Here is an 18706-nt window from a genome sequence, read left to right on the forward strand (position 1 = left end):
TTGGGTCATGAATATTCGGATTGCTGTTTTGGGTCATAAAGGTTCTGATTCCTGTTTTGGGTCATGAATGTTCTGATTCCTGTTTTGGGTCATGAATGTTCTGATTCCTGGTTTGGGTCATGAAGGTTCTGATTCCAGTTTTGGGTCAAGAAGGTTCTGATTCCTGTTTTGGGTCATGAAGGTTCTGATTCCTGTTTTGGGTCATAAAGGTTCTGATTCCTGTTTTGGGTCATGAAGGTTTTGATTCCTGTTTTGGGTCATGAATGTTCTGATTCCTGTTTTGGGTCATGCCCGCTTGTCACACTTTCTTTTCTTTCTCCCCTTCATAAAGGGGGAGGGGCTTCTGGTCTGTGTCACAGTATGACAGGGAGGGCCCCAAGGTTAACCACAACGTAATAGTGTGTGTGTGTGAGAGAGAGAGAGAGAGAGAGAGAGAGAGAGAGAGACAGAGCGAGAGAGAGACAGAGAGAGAGAGAGAGAGAGAGAGACCGAGGTAGAGAAAATAGAATGTGTTTTGAGATGGTGAAAGTTAGTTCCTGTTGAGTGACAGTAGACTCCCAGTAGTTGGACCTGAGATAATCTTTGACCTTCTCCTCAAAAGGTCCAACTATGGCAGCTAAAGTAGCAGTTCCCGAGAGAGATAACCGTTGACCTTGTTCTTTAAGTAGTCCCGAGGTCAGACAGAAAGTACAACAGGACATAGAGACCACTCTTCCTTAACATGAACTACTGATGTCTTATCAGACTGGATGTCTGTTCTTCCCCTTCCTCTTCTCTCCCTCAGACCCACTGAGGCTAAGTGATGTAGTGTCAACACAGAGCTGTGTTTGTGATTAAGAAAAATGTTGGGAATCTTCACTCACTGACTGTAGCTGACAATCTATGTAGATAAAATATGGGGATTCCCAAGCCTTTCACTTTTCTAAAGAGTCACCTGTGGTGTGGTCAAGGTAAGACCCTGGGTTTTAGCGATGGAGAGCCAGAGAACAGGAATGGAAAAAGCAGAAAATCCTACATAAGTGTCTTAGCATGTTGTATCATTTTGTGTTGTGTCACAAACATGACAAAGTCGGTAGTATTATAGGTCACTAGTGTTTGTGCGTGAGATTGCTTCATCTCTGACCTTTGCCCTGAACTCTTAAGTGATATTGTGTGTCTAACTCACTCTTGATTGTAAACACTGTCCTTAGAGTAACACACATGTAAATACAATTCCCTGTGTCCCTGCCCTATAACAGTTAACACAGGAAAAAACTATTCCCCAAACTGTTCCCTACAAAATACATCTAACAGCTGGAATAACCATTAGAACTGTTAGACAAACACACACAGAAAGAGAGAGAGCGGAGAGGAGGAGAGGGGGGAGAAGGAGAGGGGAAGGAGAGGGGGAGGAGAGGGGGGAGAAGGAGTGGAGGAGAGCATGGCCTCTCCTCCTCCTCCTCGTCCTGCCCCTCCTCATCCTATTCCTCTCCTCCTCCTCCTCCTCCTCCTCCTCCTCCTCCTCATCCTCTTCCCCTTCCCCCTCCTCCTCCTCCTCCCCCTCCTCCTCCTCTCCTTCTCCCCATCCTCCTCCTCTCCTCCCCATCCTCCTCCTCTCCTCCTCCCCCTCCTCCTCCTCTCCTCCCCCTCCTCCTCCTCTCCTCCCCCTCCTCCTTCTCTCCCCCTCCCCCTTCTCCTCCTCATCCCCCTCCCCATTCTCCTCCTCTCCTCCTCCCCCTCCTCCTCCTCTCCTCCACCTCCTCCCCCTTCTCCTCCTCTCCTCCTCCCCCATCTCCTCCTCTCCTCCCCATCCTCCTCCTCTCCTCCTCCCCCTCCTCCTCCTCTCCCCCACCCCCTTCTCCTCCTCATCCCCCTCCCCCTCCTCCTCATCCTCCCCCTCCTTTTCCTCTCCTCCCCCTGGGGAGATTGTGCAGATCAGAACGATAGCACGGCAGGTCACCATGAGGTGAGAGAGTGTGTGTGTGTGTGTGTGTGTGTGTGTGTGTGTGTGTGAGAGAGAGAATCGGGGATCAGGGGTGCATGTTCTCCACCAGTAGCCAACCATACTGCCTGCTGGGTGGCGCGGGTTTTGGGTTGGATCTGAAATGGCACCCTATTCCCTTAATAGTGAGCCCTATTCCCTTTATATAGTGCACCCTATTCCCTATATAGTGCACCCTATTCCCTTTATAGTGAGCCCTATTCCCTATATAGTGCACCCTATTCCCTTTATATAGTGCACCCTATTCCCTATATAGTGCACCCTATTCCCTTAATAGTGCACCCTATTCCCTTTATAGTGAGCCCTATTCCCTATATAGTGCACCCTATTCCCTTTATATAGTGCACCCTATTCCCTATATAGTGCACCCCATTCCCTTTATATAGTGCACCCTATTCCCTTTATATAGTGCACCCTATTCCCTATATATAGTGCACCCTATTCCCTATATAGTGCACCCTATTCCCTATATAGTGCACCCTATTCCCTTTATATAGTGCACCCTATTCCCTATATATAGTGCACCCTATTCCCTTTATATAGTGCACCCTATTCCCTTTATATAGTGCACCCTATTCCCTATATATAGTGCACCCTATTCCCTTTATATAGTGCACCCTATTCCCTATATATAGTGCACCCTATTCCCTATATAGTGCACCCTATTCCCTATATATAGTGCACCCTATTCCCTTTATATAGTGCACCCTATTCCCTATATATAGTGCACCCTATTCCCTTTATATAGTGCACCCTATCCCCTTTATAGTGCACCCTATTCCCTATATAGTGCACCCTATTCCCTATATAGTGCACCCTATTCCCTATATAGTGCACCCTATTCCCTATATAGTGCACCCTATTCCCTATATAGTGCACCCTATCCCCTTTATAGTGCACCCTATTCCCTTTATATAGTGCACCCTATTCCCTTTATATAGTGCACCCTATTCCCTATATAGTGCACCCTATTCCCTATATAGTGCACCCTATTCCCTATATAGTGCACCCTATCCCCTTTATAGTGCACCCTATTCCCTATATAGTGCACCCTATCCCCTTTATAGTGAGCCCTATTCCCTATATAGTGCACCCTATCCCCTTTATAGTGCACCCTATCCCCTTTATAGTGAGCCCTATTCCCTATATAGTGCACCCTATCCCCTTTATAGTGAGCCCTATTCCCTATATAGTGCACCCTATCCCCTTTATAGTGCACCCTATCCCCTTTATAGTGAGCCCTATTCCCTATATAGTGCACCCTATTCCCTATATAGTGCACCCTATTCCCTTTATAGTGCACCCTATTCCCTTTATATAGTGCACCCTATCCCCTTTATAGTGCACCCTATCCCCTTTATAGTGAGCCCTGTTCCCTTTATAGTGAGCCCTATTCCCTATATAGTGCACCCTATTCCCTATATAGTGCACTACCCATAGGGTTCTCCTCAAAAGTTCAAATCCCTGAGCTGACTAGGTAAAAATCTGTCGATCTGCCCCTGAACAAGGCAGTTAACCCACTGTTCCAAGGCCGTCATTGTAAATAAGAATTTGTTCTTAACTGACTTGCCTTGTTAAATAAAGGTTAAATAAAAATAAATAAATAATAGTAAATAAATACATATGTTAACATTACCAAAGCAGTGAAATAGATAATAAACAAAAGTGAAAAACGATAAAAAAATGAACAGTCAACATTACAACACTCACAAGTTTCAAAGGAATAAAGACATTTCAGATCTCTTGTCACGAGATACTAGGAGTGGTGGGTGGAATCAGGCGCAGAGAGCAGGGTTCAGTAGATTGTCAATTTATTCTCTGGCGCACAAAAACGGTCACGCCAACACACAGGGCGCAAACAATTGACCAGCCCAAACAACAGGACCAAAACAGTCAGGAGAATAAACACACGAAAACCACCATACAACAGAGTAACAAAAAACCATCCCGCACAAAACAAGGGCGGGACAACCTACCATATATAAGGACGCTAATTAAACTAAAATACACACAGGTGAAACTAATAAGACAAAACCAACAGACAAACGAAAAAGGGATCGGTAGTGGCTACTAGGACGGTGACGACGACCGCCGAGCACCGCCCGAACAGGCAGGGGAGCCAACTTCGGCGGAAGTCGTGACAGTACCCCCCCCCTGACGCGCGGCCCCCGCAGCGCACCGCCACCGGCCTCGAGGACGACCCGGAGGACGAGGTGCCGGGCGATCCGGGTGGAGGCGGTGGAAATCTCTCAGGAGAGAAGGGTCCAAAATGTCCCCCACCGGAACCCAGCATCTCTCCTCCGGACCGTACCCCTCCCAGTCCACGAGGTACTGTAGGCCCCCCACCCAGCGTCTCGAATCCAGAATGCCCCGAACCGTGTACGCCGGGGACCCCTCGATGTCCAGAGGGGGCGGAGGGACCTCAGGCACCTCACCTTCTTGCAGGGGACCAGCCACCACCGGCCTGAGGAGAGACACATGAAACGAGGGGTTAATACGGTAATACCTAGGAAATTGTAACCTGTAACACACCTTGTTTATTCTCCTCAGGACTTTGAACGGCCCCACACACTGCGGCCCCAGCTTCCGACAGGGCAGGCGGAGGGGCAGGTTTCGGGTCGAGAGCCAGACCCTGTCCCCCGGTGCAAACACGGGGGCCTCACTGCGGTGCTGGTCAGCGCTCCTCTTCTGCCGTTCTCCCGCTAACCGTAGTGAGTCCTGAACGGCTTTCCAGGTGTCCTTGGAGCGCTGTACCCATTCCTCCACCGCAGGAGCCTCGGTCTGGCTCTGATGCCATGGGGCCAGGACCGGCTGGTAACCTAACACACACTCAAAAGTGGACAAGTTAGTTGAGGAGTGGCGTAGGGAGTTCTGAGCGAGCTCAGCCCAAGGAACACACCGTGCCCACTCACCTGGCCGGTCCCGGCAATAGGACAGCAGAAACCTGCCCACATCCTGGTTTACGCGCTCCACCTGCCCATTACTCTCAGGGTGAAAACCTGAGGTTAAGCTGACCGAGACCCCCAGTCTCTCCATAGACGCCCTCCACACTCTGGACGTGAATTGGGGGCCCCGATCAGAAACGATGTCCTCAGGCACCCCATAGTGCCGGAAGACATGGGTAAACATGGCCTCCGCAGTCTGCAGGGCCGTAGGGAGACCAGGCAACGGGATGAGACGACAGGACTTAGAAAACCGATCCACAACGACCAGGATCGTAGTACTTCCCTGGGACGGGGGAAGGTCGGTAAGAAAGTCCACCGATAAGTGTGTCCACGGCCGTTGTGGATCGGGGAGAGGTTGTAACTTCCCTCTAGACAGGTGCCGAGGAGCCTTGCTCACACTGAGCAGGAGGAGACATAGAATCTCACGTCTTTAGCCAGCGTGGGCCACCAGTATCTCCCTCTAAGACTCCGCACTGTCCTCTCGATGCCAGGATGACCCGAGGAGGGGAGAGTATGAGCCCACCGGATCAGCTTATCCCGGACCCCCCTCGGCACGTACTGAGTCCCCACTGGACAGTTAGGGGGGGCCGGCTCTAACCGTGAGGCCTCCTCTATCTCCGCGTCCACCTCCCATACCACCGGTGCCACGAGACATGACGGTGGAATGATGGGAGTTGGCTCAACGGACCGCTCCTCTGTATCATAGAGGCGGGACAGCGCGTCGGCTTTGATGTTTTGTGGGCCTGGCCGGTATGAGATGGTAAACCGAAACCTGGTAAAAAACATGGCCCATCTAGCCTGACGTGGATTTAGTCTCCTCGCTGCCCGGATATACTCGAGATTACGATGGTCAGTCCAGATGAGAAAAGGGTGTTTCTCAAGCCAATGTCTCCACACCTTCAGAGCCTTGACTACAGCTAACAACTCCCGGTGCCCTACTTCATAGTTTCGCTCCGCTGGACCGAGCTTGCTCGAGAAGAAGAAGAAAGCACACGGGCGGAGCTTGGGTGGCACGCCCGAGCGCTGGGACAGCACGGCCCCGACCCCCGCCTCGGACGCATCCACCTCCACTATGAACGCTAAAGAGGGGTCCGGATGGTCCAGCGGTCGCCCTTACGCACCAGAGACACATGCGCCGCGCGTGTGGCAGAATAGATCAAGAAGTCGTGACATCTCTCTCCCCCTTTCTCTCCCCTTTCTCTCCCCCCCTTTCTCTCCCTCTCTTCTCTCCCCCTTTCTCTACCCTCCCTCTCTCCCTCTCTTCTCTCTCTCTGATAGGAATCGAGAAGAAAGAGATCCTGTCTCAGATTCTGATGCAAATCCTCAGTACCTGAGCAAGCGAAGTCATGTGTGTGTGTGTGTGTGTGTGTGTGTGTGTGTGTGTGTATAGTTTTAAGGTTACTTCCTCTAAACACAGAGCAGTCTATCAATATGATACTATGAGCTTCCTTATCTACACTAGCATGTGTATGTGTGTGTGTGTGTGTGTGTGTGTGTGTGTCCTATGTGTGTTGGGTCGTGACTGGGTCATAAATCGGTCAAAGGAAACCGGAACCGGTTGTCCAAATCAGTCACCTTCCCCTCCTCCCTTTCCCCCCTCTTTCTCTCCTTCCATTCCCCCCTCTTCCTCTCATATGGTATGTGTGTGTTTAGTGTTAGCTGAAGTTCGACAGGCCAGTAGTTCTATGTTATAATCAGTTTAAAAAAAGGACACAGTAACCGCACACACACACACACATACACACACACACACACACACACACACACACACACACACACACACACACACATGACATCATACACCTGGGATTGAGACGTATCAGTTTACCTCTCCCTCCTTCTCTCTCCTTCTCTCCTTCTCTTTCCTTCTCTCCTTCTCTCTCCTCTCCTTCTTTCCTTCTCTCTCCTTCTCTCCTTCTCTCCTTCTCTCCATCTCTCTCCTTCTCTCCTTCTCTCTCCTTCTCTCCTCTCTCCTTCTCTCCATCGCTCTCCTTCTCTCCATCGCTCTCCTTCTCTCCTTCTCGCCTTCTCTCCATCTCTCTCCTTCTCTCCTTCTCTCCTTCTCTCCATCGCTCTCCTTCTCTCCTTCTCTCCTTCTCTCCATCTCTCTCCTTCTCTCCTTCTCTCCTTCTCTCCATCGCTCTCCTTCTCTCCTTCTCTCCTTGTCTCCATCGCTCTCCTTCTCTCCTTCTCTACATCTCTCTCCTTCTCTCCATCTCTCTCCTTCTCTCCTTCTCTCCTTCTCTCCATCTATCTCCTTCTCTCCATCGCTCTCCTTCTCTCCTTCTCTCCTTCTCTCCTTCTCTCCATCTCTCTCCTTCTCTCCTTCTCTCCTTCTCTCCATCGCTCTCCTTCTCTCCTTCTCTCCTTCTCTCCTTCTCTCCATCTCTCTCCTTCTCTCCTTCTCTCCTTCTCTCCATCGCTCTCCTTCTCTCCTTCTCTCCTTGTCTCCATCGCTCTCCTTCTCTCCTTCTCTACATCTCTCTCCTTCTCTCCATCTCTCTCCTTCTCTCCTTCTCTCCTTCTCTCCATCTATCTCCTTCTCTCCATCTCTCCATCTCTCTCCATCTCTCCTTCTCTCCATCTCTCCATCTCTCCTTCTCTCCATCTCTCCTTCTCTCCTTCTCTCCATCTCTCCATCTCTCTCCTTCTATCCTTCTCTCCTTCTCTCCATCTCTCCATCTCTCCTTCTCTCCTTCTCTCCATCTCTCCTTCTCTCCATCTCTCCATCTCTCCTTCTCTCCATCTCTCCTTCTCTCCTTCTCTCCATCTCTCCATCTCTCTCCTTCTATCCTTCTCTCCTTCTCTCCATCTCTCCATCTCTCCTTCTCTCCTTCTCTCCATCTCTCCATCTCTCTCCTTCTATCCTTCTCTCCTTCTCTCCTTCTCTCCTTCTCTCCTTCTCTCATTCTCTCCTTCTCTCCATCGCTCTCCTTCTCTCCTTCTCTCCTTGTCTCCATCGCTCTCCTTCTCTCCTTCTCTACATCTCTCTCCTTCTCTCCATCTCTCTCCTTCTCTCCTTCTCTCCTTCTCTCCATCTATCTCCTTCTCTCCATCGCTCTCCTTCTCTCCTTCTCTCCTTCTCTCCTTCTCTCCATCTCTCTCCTTCTCTCCTTCTCTCCTTCTCTCCATCGCTCTCCTTCTCTCCTTCTCTCCTTCTCTCCTTCTCTCCATCTCTCTCCTTCTCTCCTTCTCTCCTTCTCTCCATCGCTCTCCTTCTCTCCTTCTCTCCTTGTCTCCATCGCTCTCCTTCTCTCCTTCTCTACATCTCTCTCCTTCTCTCCATCTCTCTCCTTCTCTCCTTCTCTCCTTCTCTCCATCTATCTCCTTCTCTCCATCTCTCCATCTCTCTCCTTCTCTCCTTCTCTCCATCTCTCCATCTCTCCTTCTCTCCATCTCTCCTTCTCTCCTTCTCTCCATCTCTCCATCTCTCTCCTTCTATCCTTCTCTCCTTCTCTCCATCTCTCCATCTCTCCTTCTCTCCTTCTCTCCATCTCTCCTTCTCTCCATCTCTCCATCTCTCCTTCTCTCCATCTCTCCTTCTCTCCTTCTCTCCATCTCTCCATCTCTCTCCTTCTATCCTTCTCTCCTTCTCTCCATCTCTCCATCTCTCCTTCTCTCCTTCTCTCCATCTCTCCATCTCTCTCCTTCTATCCTTCTCTCCTTCTCTCCTTCTCTCCTTCTCTCCTTCTCTCATTCTCTCCTTCTCTCCATCTCTCTCCTTCTCTCCTTCTCTCCATCTCTCCTTCTCTCCTTCTCTCCATCTCTCCTTCTCTCCTTCTCTCCTTCTCTCCATCTCTCCATCTCTCCATCTCTCCATCTCTCCATCTCTCCTTCTCTCCATCTCTCCTTCTCTCCATCTCTCCATCTCGCTCCTTCTCTCCCAGTTTTTTTTTCATCTCTTAAACGTTTGACTCTCAGTAATATATGTTATTATTTCTTTTATTTTAAGACACATGATTAATGTTTCTCTCTGTCTCTCTCTTTCTCAATTAAATTTCAATTGGCATTATATTACGAAGCACAACTGTCACACCCTGACCATAGTTTACTTTGTATATTTCTATGTTGTGGTTGGTCAGGGTGTGATCTGAGTGGGCATTCTATGTTACATGTCTAGTTTGTCTAGTTCTATGTTCGGCCTGATATGGTTCTCAATCAGAGGCAGGTGTTCGTCATTGTCTCTGATTGGGAACCATATTTAGGTAGCCTGGGTTTCACTGTGTGTTTGTGGGTGATTGTTCCTGTCTGTGTTTTCACCAGATAGGCTGTTTAGGTTTTCGTTACGTTCATTACGTCCTTTATTTTTGTAGTGTTTGTATTGATTCGTGTTTTACGTTTGTTCATTAAAACATGGATCGAAATCTACACGCTGCATTTTGGTCCGACTCTCCTTCACATACAGAAAACCGTTACAGAATCACCCACCACCAACGGACCAAGCAGCGTGTCAACACGCAGCAACAGCAGCGTAAAGAGGAATGGACATGGGAGGACGTTATGGACAGCAGGAGTATGGACTATACTACTTGGGAGGAGATCGACAGGTGGGCGGCCGACCCAGGGAGAGTGCCGGAGCCCGCCTGGGATTCGCTGGAGCAGTGCGAGGAAGGTTATCGTAGAATGGAGACGGTGAAAGCAGAGAGGCGCTGGTATGAGAAGGCAGCACGGCGACGCGGATGGAAGCCCGACAGGCAGCCCCAAAAATTTATTGGGGGGGGGCTAACAGGGAGTATGGCTACGCCAGGTAGGAGACCTGGGCAGACTCCCTGTGCTTACCGGGGGGCTAGAGAGACCGGACAGGCACCGTGTTATGCAGTGGTGTGCACGGTTTCTCCAGTGTGGGTGCATAGCCCGGTGCGGTATATTCCAGCTCCGCGTGTCGGCCGGGCTAGATTGAGCGTCGAGCCTAATGCCATGAAGCCGGCTCTACGCAGCGGGTCCCCAGTGCGTCTCCTTGGGCCGGCTTACATGGCACCAGCCTTGCGCTCGGTGTCTCGGGTTCGCCTGCATAGCCCAGTGCGGGCTATTCCACCTCGCCGCACTGGCAGGGCGACCGTGAGCATTCAACCAGGTAAGGTTGGGCAGGCTCGGTGCTCAAGAGCTCCAGTGCGCCTGCACGGTCCGGATTTTCCAGTACCACCTCCACACCCCAGCCCTCCGGTAGCAGCTCCCCGCACCAGGCTTCCTGTGCGTGTCCTCGGCCCAGTACCACCAGTGCCAGCACCACGCATCAGGCCTACAGTGCTCCTCGCCTGTCCAGCGCTGCCAGAGCCTTCCTCCTCTTCAGCGCTGTCGGAGTCTCCCGCCTGTTTAGCGCTGTCAGAGCTTTCCGCCTCTACAGCGCTGCCGGAGTCTCCCGCCTGTTCGGAGCTGCCAGTCTGCAAGGAGCTGCCAGTCTGCAAGGAGCTGCCAGTCTGCAAGGAGCTGCCAGTCTGCAAGGAGCTGCCAGTCTGCAAGGAGCTGCCAGTCTGCATAGAGCTGCCAGTCTGCAAGGAGCTGCCAGTCTGCAAGGAGCTGCCAGTCTGCAAGGAGCCGCCAGAGCTGCCAGTCTGCAGGATGCCACCAAAGCTGCCAGTTTGCAAGGAGCCGCCAGAGCTGCCAGTCTGCAAGGAGCCGCCAGAGCTGCCAGTCTGCATGGAGCAGCCAGGGCCGCCAGTCAGCATGGAGCAGCCAGGGCCGCCAGTCAGCATGGAGCAGCCAGGGCCGCCAGTCAGCATGGAGCAGCCAGGGCCGCCAGTCAGCATGGAGCAGCCAGGGCCGCCAGTCAGCATGGAGCAGCCAGGGCCGCCAGTCAGCATGGAGAAGCCAGGGCCGCCAGTCAGCATGGAGCAGCCAGGGCCGCCAGTCAGCATGGAGCAGCCAGGGCCGCCAGTCAGCATGGAGCAGCCAGGGCCGCCAGTCAGCATGGAGCAGCCAGGGCCGCCAGTCAGCATGGAGCAGCCAGAGCAGCCAGTCAGCATGGAGCAGCCAGTCAGCATGGAGCAGCCAGAGCTGCCAGTCAGCATGGAGCAGCCAGGGCCGCCAGTCAGCATGGAGCAGCCAGGGCCGCCAGTCAGCATGGAGCAGCCAGGGCCGCCAGTCAGCATGGAGCAGCCAGGGCCGCCAGTCAGCATGGAGCAGCCAGGGCCGCCAGTCAGCATGGAGCAGCCAGGGCCGCCAGTCAGCATGGAGCAGCCAGTCAGCATGGAGCAGCCAGTCAGCATGGAGCAGCCAGAGCTGCCAGTCAGCATGGAGCAGCCAGAGCTGCCAGTCAGCATGGAGCAGCCAGTCAGCATGGAGCAGTCAGTCAGCATGGAGCAGCCAGAGCTGCCAGTCAGCATGGGGCAGCTAGTCAGCATGGAGCAGCCAGAGCTGCCAGTCGACCAGACTCTTCCAGATCTGCCAGTCGACCAGACTCTTCCAGATCTGCCAGTCGACCAGACTCTTCCAGATCTGCCAGTCGACCAGACTCTTCCAGATCTGCCAGTCGACCAGACTCTTCCAGATCTGCCAGTCGACCAGACTCTTCCAGATCTGCCAGTCGACCAGACTCTTCCAGATCTGCCAGTCGACCAGACTCTTCCAGATTCTCCAGTCAGCCAGGATCTGCTAGATCCAACTACCTGCCTGGGCTTCCTCTCAGTGCTGAGCTTCCTCTCAGTGCTGAGCTTCCTCTCAGTGCTGAGCTACCCATCAGTCCCGAGCTACCTCTGTCCCGAACTGTCCCTCTGTCCCGAGCGGTCATTAAGGAGGGTAACCTATCTAGGGACGCTAAGGAGGTGGACTAAAACGATTATGGAGTGGGGTCCACGTCCAGCGCCAGAGCCGCCACCGCTGACAGATGCCCACCCAGACCCTCCCCTATAGGTTCAGGTTTTGCGGCCGGAGTCCGCACCTTGGGGGGGGGGGGGGGGGGGGGGTACTGTCACACCCTGACCATAGTTTACTTTGTATATTTCTATGTTGTGGTTGGTCAGGGTGTGAGCTGAGTGGGCATTCTATGTTACATGTCTAGTTTGTCTAGTTCTATGTTCGGCCTGATATGGTTCTCAATCAGAGGCAGGTGTTCGTCAATGTCTCTGATTGGGAACCATATTTAGGTAGCCTGGGTTTCACTGTGTTTGTGGGTGATTGTTCCTGTCTGTGTTTTCACCAGATAGGGCTGTTTAGGTTTTCGTTACGTTCATTACGTTCTTTATTTTGTAGTGTTTGTATTGATTCGTGTTTTACGTTTGTTCATTAAAACATGGATCGAAATCTACACGCTGCATTTTGGTCCGACTCTCCTTCACATACAGAAAACCGTTACAACAACGTAACAATAGAACAAGTTATTAACTCTCTCTCTCTCCCTCTCTTTCTCCATAACTATTCAATTCAAGGGGCTTTATTGGCATGGGAAACATGTGTTAACATTGCCAAAGCAAGTGAAGTAGATAATATACAAAAGTGAAATAAACAATAAAAATTAACAGTAAACATTACACATACGGGGTTTGAAAACAAAGATATTACAAATGTCATATTATATATATATACAGTGTTGTAACAATGTACAAATGGTTAAAGGACACAAGATAAAATAAATAAGCATAAATATGGGTTGTATTTACAATGGTGTTTGTTCTTCACTGGTTGCCCTTTTCTCGTGGCAACAGGTCACAAATCTTGCTGCTGTGATGGAACACTGTGGAATTTCACCCAGTAGATATGGGAGTTTTTCAGAATTGGATTTGTTTTCAAATTCTTTGTGGATCTGTGTAATCTGAGGGAAATATGTGTCTCTAATATGGTCATACATTGGGCAGGAGGTTAGGAAGTGCAGCTCAGTTTCCAGTCTGTACATAGTCAAAGCTTTCCTTAAGTTTGGGTCAGTCACAGTGGTCAGGTATTCTGCCACTGTGTACTCTCTGTTTAAGGCCAAATAGCATCCTAGTTTGCTCTGTTTTTTTGTTCATTCTTTCCAATGTGTCAAGTAATTATCTTTTTGTTTTCTCATGATTTGGTTGGGTCTAATTGTGCTGCTGTCCTGGGGCTCTGTGGAGTATGTTTGTGTTTGTGAACAGAGCCCCTCCTTCTGACTCTACAATGTCTTCTGACTCCACAATGTCTTCTGACTCTACAATGTCTTCTGAGTCAATAATGTCTTCTGACTCTATAATGTCTTCTGACTCTACAATGTCTTCTGACTCTACAATGTCTTCTGACTCTACAATGTCTTCTGACTCTACTGACTCTACAATGTCTTCTGACTACTGATTCTACAATGTCTTCTGACTTTATAATGTCTTCTGACTCTATAATGTCTTCTGACTCTACTGACTCTACAATGTCTTCTGACTACTGACTCTACAATGTCTTCTGACTTTATAATGTCTTCTGACTCTATAATGTCTTCTGACTCTATAATGTCTACTGACTCTATAATGTCTTCTGACTCTATAATGTCTTCTGACTCTATAATGTCTTCTGACTCTACAATGTCTTCTGACTCTACAATGTCTTCTGACTCTATAATGTCTTCTGACTCTACAATGTCTTCTGACTCTATAATGTCTTCTGACTCTATAATGTCTTCTGACTGTACAATGTCTTCTGAGTCAATAATGTCTTCTGACTCTACAATGTCTTCTGACTCTACTGACTCTATAATGTCTTCTGACTCTACAATGTCTTCTGACTCTACAATGTCTTCTGACTCTACAATGTCTTCTGACTCTATAATGTATTCTGACTCTATAATGTCTTCTGACTCTACAATGTCTTCTGACTCTACTGACTCTACAATGTCTTCTGACTCTACAATGTCTTCTGAGTCAATAATGTCTTCTGACTCTACAATGTCTTCTGACTCTACAATGTCTTCTGAGTCAATAATGTCTTCTGACTCTACAATGTCTTCTGACTATACTGGCTCTACAATGTCTTCTGACTCTATAACGTCTTCTAACTCTACAATGTCTTCTGACTCTATAATTTCTTCTGACTCTATAATGTCTTCTGACTCTACAATGTCTTCTGACTCTACAATGTCTTCTGAGTCAATAATGTCTTTTGACTCTATAGTGCCTTCTGACTCTGCAGGCGTGTGTTGGTGTCTGCAGGCGTGTGTTGGTGTCTGCAGGCGTGTGTTAGTGTCTGCAGGCGTGTGTTGGTGTCTGCAGGCATGTGTTGGTGTCTGCAGGTGTGTTGGTGTGTGTTGGTGTCTGCAGGTGTGTGTTGGTGTCTGCAGGTGTGTAACAGAGCCATTTGCTGGACTAAAACAGACCCACTTCCTGGACTAAACAGACCCACTCCCTGGACAAAAACAGACCCACTTCATGGACAAAAACAGACCCACTCCCTGGACTAAAACAGACCCACTCCCTGGACTAAAACAGACCCACTCCCTGGACTAAAACAGACCCACTCCCTGGACTAAAACAGACCCACTCCCTGGACTAAAACAGACCCACTCCCTGGACTAAAACAGACCCACTCCCTGGACTAAAACAGACCCACTCCCTGGACTAAAACAGACCCACTCCCTGGACTAAAACAGACCCACTCCCTGGACTAAAACAGACCCACTCCCTGGACTAAAACAGACCCATTTCCAGCTCTTTGTTTACCTAGCAGTGGATACAGTCACATGCAACCCATGCAACAGATGATTATCGTGTACAACAACACAGACGTCATCATGAGCATTGATTACCTAGCAAGCCAGCAAGGCAAGTTAAAATATCCCCAAATGGAGCTATATGAAACCAGGAGAATAATATACCTGTCAAGGACCTGACTTGGTGTGGGGACGCTCACCACTTGAACGTGACGTTTTGCGAGTAAAACATAATCTCAATCTCTCTCAGGTTTCTAGTTCACGGAAGAAACCTTATGAACTTTCAAGAACAGACTGTCCTCTCTCGTGTGTGTGTGTGTGTGTGTGTGTGTTCATCAAGTAAAGATTCAGGAGCTGTGTGTGTGTGTCAGGAACTGCGGCTGAGAGGTAGGTGTTCAGTGCAGGGTAGTGAACCGTGTCCGCAGCAGTACAATCTCTCCACTGTGTGTGTTCCCCTGGTGTCTGAGACCCTCATGTTATGACCAGGGTGTTCCAAACAGTCTTTAGGAGGGTGCGGAGGAGTGAGGGGGAGCAATGGAGACAGGGTAGAGAGGGAGGGAGAGAGAGAGAGAGAAGGGGGGGAGAAAGAGGAGAGGAAGGGGTCATGGCTGAGAACAGTGTTTTGGGATCTCTGTCTAAATCCTAAGTGCTCCGCTGATCTCCTCTAAACTGTTAGACACACATGACAACAGACAACACACCAGACCAGACACCAGACACCAGACACCAGACCAGACACCAGACACCAGACACCAGACACTAGACCAGACACTACACTGCTCTGTACCATCACTCATTCATATATCTTTATGTACATATTCTTTATCCCCTTACACTGTGTATAAGACAGTAGTTTTGGAATTGTTAGCTAGATTACTTGTTGGTTATTACTGCATTGTCGGAACTAGAAGCACAAGCATTTCGCTACACTCGCATTAACATCTGCTAACCATGTGTATGTGACAAATAAAATTTGATTTGATTTGATTTGATTTACACTAGAACAGACACTAGACCAGCCACCAGACCATACACTAGACCAGACACCAGACACGAGACCAGACACCAGACCAGACACCAGACCAGACACCAGACCAGACACTAGACCAGACACTAGACCAGACACTAGACCAGACACTAGACCAGAAACCAGACACGAGACCAGACACCAGACCAGACACAAGACCAGACACCAGACCAGACACTAGACCAGACACTAGACCAGACACTAGACCAGACACCAGACCAGACACCAGACCAGACACCAGACCAGACACCAGACCAGACACCAGACCAGACACTAGACCAGACACCAGACCAGACACCAGACCAGACACCAGACCAGACACCAGACCAGACACTAGACCAGACACTAGACCAGCCACCAGACCAGACACTAGACCAGACACCAGACACGAGACCAGACACCAGACCAGACACCAGACCAGACACCAGACCAGACACTAGACCAGACACTAGACCAGACACTAGACCAGACACCAGACCAGACACCAGACCAGACACCAGACACCAGACCAGACACTAGACCAGACACTAGACCAGACACTAGACCAGACACCAGACACCAGACCAGACACGAGACCAGACACGAGACCAGACACCAGACCAGACACCAGACCAGACACCAGACCAGACACCAGACCAGACACCAGACCAGACACCACATTAATGCATGGTTATTTTGGTTTTTGTTGTTACTGTTGTTAAAGTTGTTACTGTTGTCCCATTGACAGTTTTGATTCTTATTATTTTCATATTGTAAATATCCAAAGTTAGCTTTGGCAATTGAATTGACTAATGGGGGGAGAGAGACTGATGAGAGAGAGAGAGACTGGTGGAGAGAGAGCGAGACTGATGGAGAGAGAGAGCGAGACTGATGGAGAGAGAGCAAGACTGATGAGAGAGAGAGAGACTGGTGGAGAGAGAGCGAGACTGATGGAGAGAGAGAGAGCGAGACTGATGAGAGAGAGAGAGCGAGACTGATGGAGGGAGAAAGAAGACTGGTGGAGAGAGAGACTGGTGGAGAGAGAGAGAGAGAGGGGGAAGACTGGTGGAGAGAGAGAAGACTGGTGGAGATGTAGAGAAGACTGGTGGAGAGAGAGCGAGACTGGTGGAGAGAGAGAGAGAGAGAGGGGGAAGACTGGTGGAGAGAGAGAAGACTGGAGGAGATGTAGAGAAGACTGGTGGAGAGAGAGAGGGAGAGACTGGTGGAGAGAGAGAGACTGTTGGAGAGGTAGAGAAGACTTGGATAGAGAGTAGACTGATAAAGAGAGAGAGAGACTACACCCTGATAGATCCAGCTGGTTCTGGTGCTGAGTTCACAAACCTGTTCTACTAACACACTGAAGCCTCAGTCCCCTCATCCAGCTGGTCCTGGGGCTGAGTTCACTAACCTGTTCTGCTAACACACTGAAGCCTCAGTCCTCTCATCCAGCTGGTCCTGAGTTCACTAACCTGTTCTGCTAACACACTGAAGCCTCAGTCCCCTCATCCAGCTGGTCCTGGTGCTGAGTTCACTAACCTGTTCTACTAACACACTGAAGCCTCAGTCCCCTCATCCAGCTGGTCCTGGTGCTGAGTTCACAAACCTGTTCTACTAACGCACTGAAGCCTCAGTCCCCTCATCCAGCTAGCTGGTCCTGGTGCTGAGTTCACAAACCTGTTCTACTAACACACTGAAGCCTCAGTCCCCTCATCCAGCTGGTCCTGAGTTCACTAACCTGTTATACTAACACACTGAAGCCTCAGTCCCCTCATCCAGCTGGTCCTGGTGCTGAGTTCACTAACCTGTTCTACTAACACACTGAAGCCTCAGTCCCCTCATCCACCTCATCCTGGTGCTCAGTTCACAAACCTGCTCTACTAACACACTGAAGCCTCAGTCCCCTCATCCAGCTGGTCCCGGGGCTGAGTTCACTAACCTGTTCTACTAACACACTGAAGCCGCAGTCCTCTCATCCAGCTGGTCCTGGGGCTGAGTTCACTAACCTGTTCTACTAACACACTGAAGCCTCAGTCCTCTCATCCAGCTGGTCCTGGTGCTAAATTCACTAACCTGTTCTACTAACACACTGAAGCCTCAGTCCCCTCATCCAGCTGGTCCTGGGGCTGAGTTCACTAACCTGCGAGACTGATGGAGAGAGAGCGAGACTGATGAGAGAGAGAGAGACTGGTGGAGAGAGAGAGACTGGTGGAGAGAGAGAAGACTGATAGAGAAAGACTGATGGAGAGAGAGAGACTGGTGGAGAGAGAGAGAGACTGGTGGAAAGAGAGAAGACTGGTGGAGAGAGAGAGCAAAAATGATGGAGAGAGAGAGAGAGACTGATGGAGAGAGAGCGAGACTGATGGAGAGAGAGAGCGAGAATGATGGAGAGAGAGAGCGAGACTGATAGAGAGAGAGCGAGACTGATGGAGAGAGAGTGAAAGACTGATGGAGAGAGAGACAGAGATAGAGAAAGAGGGAGAGATAGAGGGAGAGAGAGAGAGAGAGACTGGTGGAAAGAGAGAAGACTGGTGGAGAGAGAGAGAGCGAGACTGATAGAGAGAGAGCGAGACTGATGGAGAGAGAGTGAAAGACTGATGGAGAGAGAGACAGAGATAGAGAGAGAGGGAGAGATAGAGGGAGAGAGAGAGAGACTGGTGGAAAGAGAGAAGACTGGTGGAGAGAGAGAGAGAGAGAGAGAGGGAGAGAGAGAGAGAAAGAGAGAGAGAGAGAGAGAGAGAAACTGGTGTAGAGAGAGAGACAGAGAGAGAGAGAGAGAGAGAGAGAGAGAGAGAAGACTGGTGGAGAGAGAGAACTGGTGGAGAGAGAAAGAAGACTGGTGGAGAGGTAGAGGAAGACTGGTGGAGAGGTAGAGAGAGAAGACTGGTGGAGAGGTAGAGGAAGACTGGTGGAGAGGTAGAGGGAGAATGGTGGAGAGGTAGAGGAAGACTCGTGGAGAGGTAATGAAAGACTGGTGGAGAGGTAGAGGAAGACTGGTGGAGGAGAGAAGACTGGTGGAGAGGTAGAGGAAGACTGGTGAAGAGAGAGAGAGACTGGTGGAGAGAGAGAGAGACTGGTGGAGAGGTAGAGGGAGACTGGTGGAGAGGTAGAGGAAGACTCGGTGGCCTTGGTGCCCTGGCAGAGGGCTTTGGTGCCCTAGCAGGTGGTCTTGGTGCCCTAGCAGAGGGCCTTGG

The 18706-nt window shown here is 50.2% G+C and overlaps 1 protein-coding gene across 1 annotated transcript in view; it reads right to left on the reverse strand.

Moving 5' to 3' along the window:
- Positions 1-3778: 3778 nt before the first annotated feature.
- LOC149973524 (uncharacterized) overlaps positions 3779-18706 on the reverse strand; it is a 272367-nt gene continuing 257439 nt past the window's right edge. The window contains exon 3 of the mRNA XM_090213333.1: positions 3779-4445. Within this exon, the coding sequence (XP_090069459.1) occupies positions 4052-4445 (394 nt within the window). The 3' untranslated portion in view covers positions 3779-4051. The remainder of the gene's footprint in view (positions 4446-18706) is intronic.

The sequence above is a fragment of the Oncorhynchus mykiss genome, chromosome 21 (assembly GCF_057628025.1).
Source record: "Oncorhynchus mykiss isolate SJ-2025 chromosome 21, ASM5762802v1, whole genome shotgun sequence".
Taxonomy (NCBI): domain Eukaryota; kingdom Metazoa; phylum Chordata; class Actinopteri; order Salmoniformes; family Salmonidae; genus Oncorhynchus; species Oncorhynchus mykiss.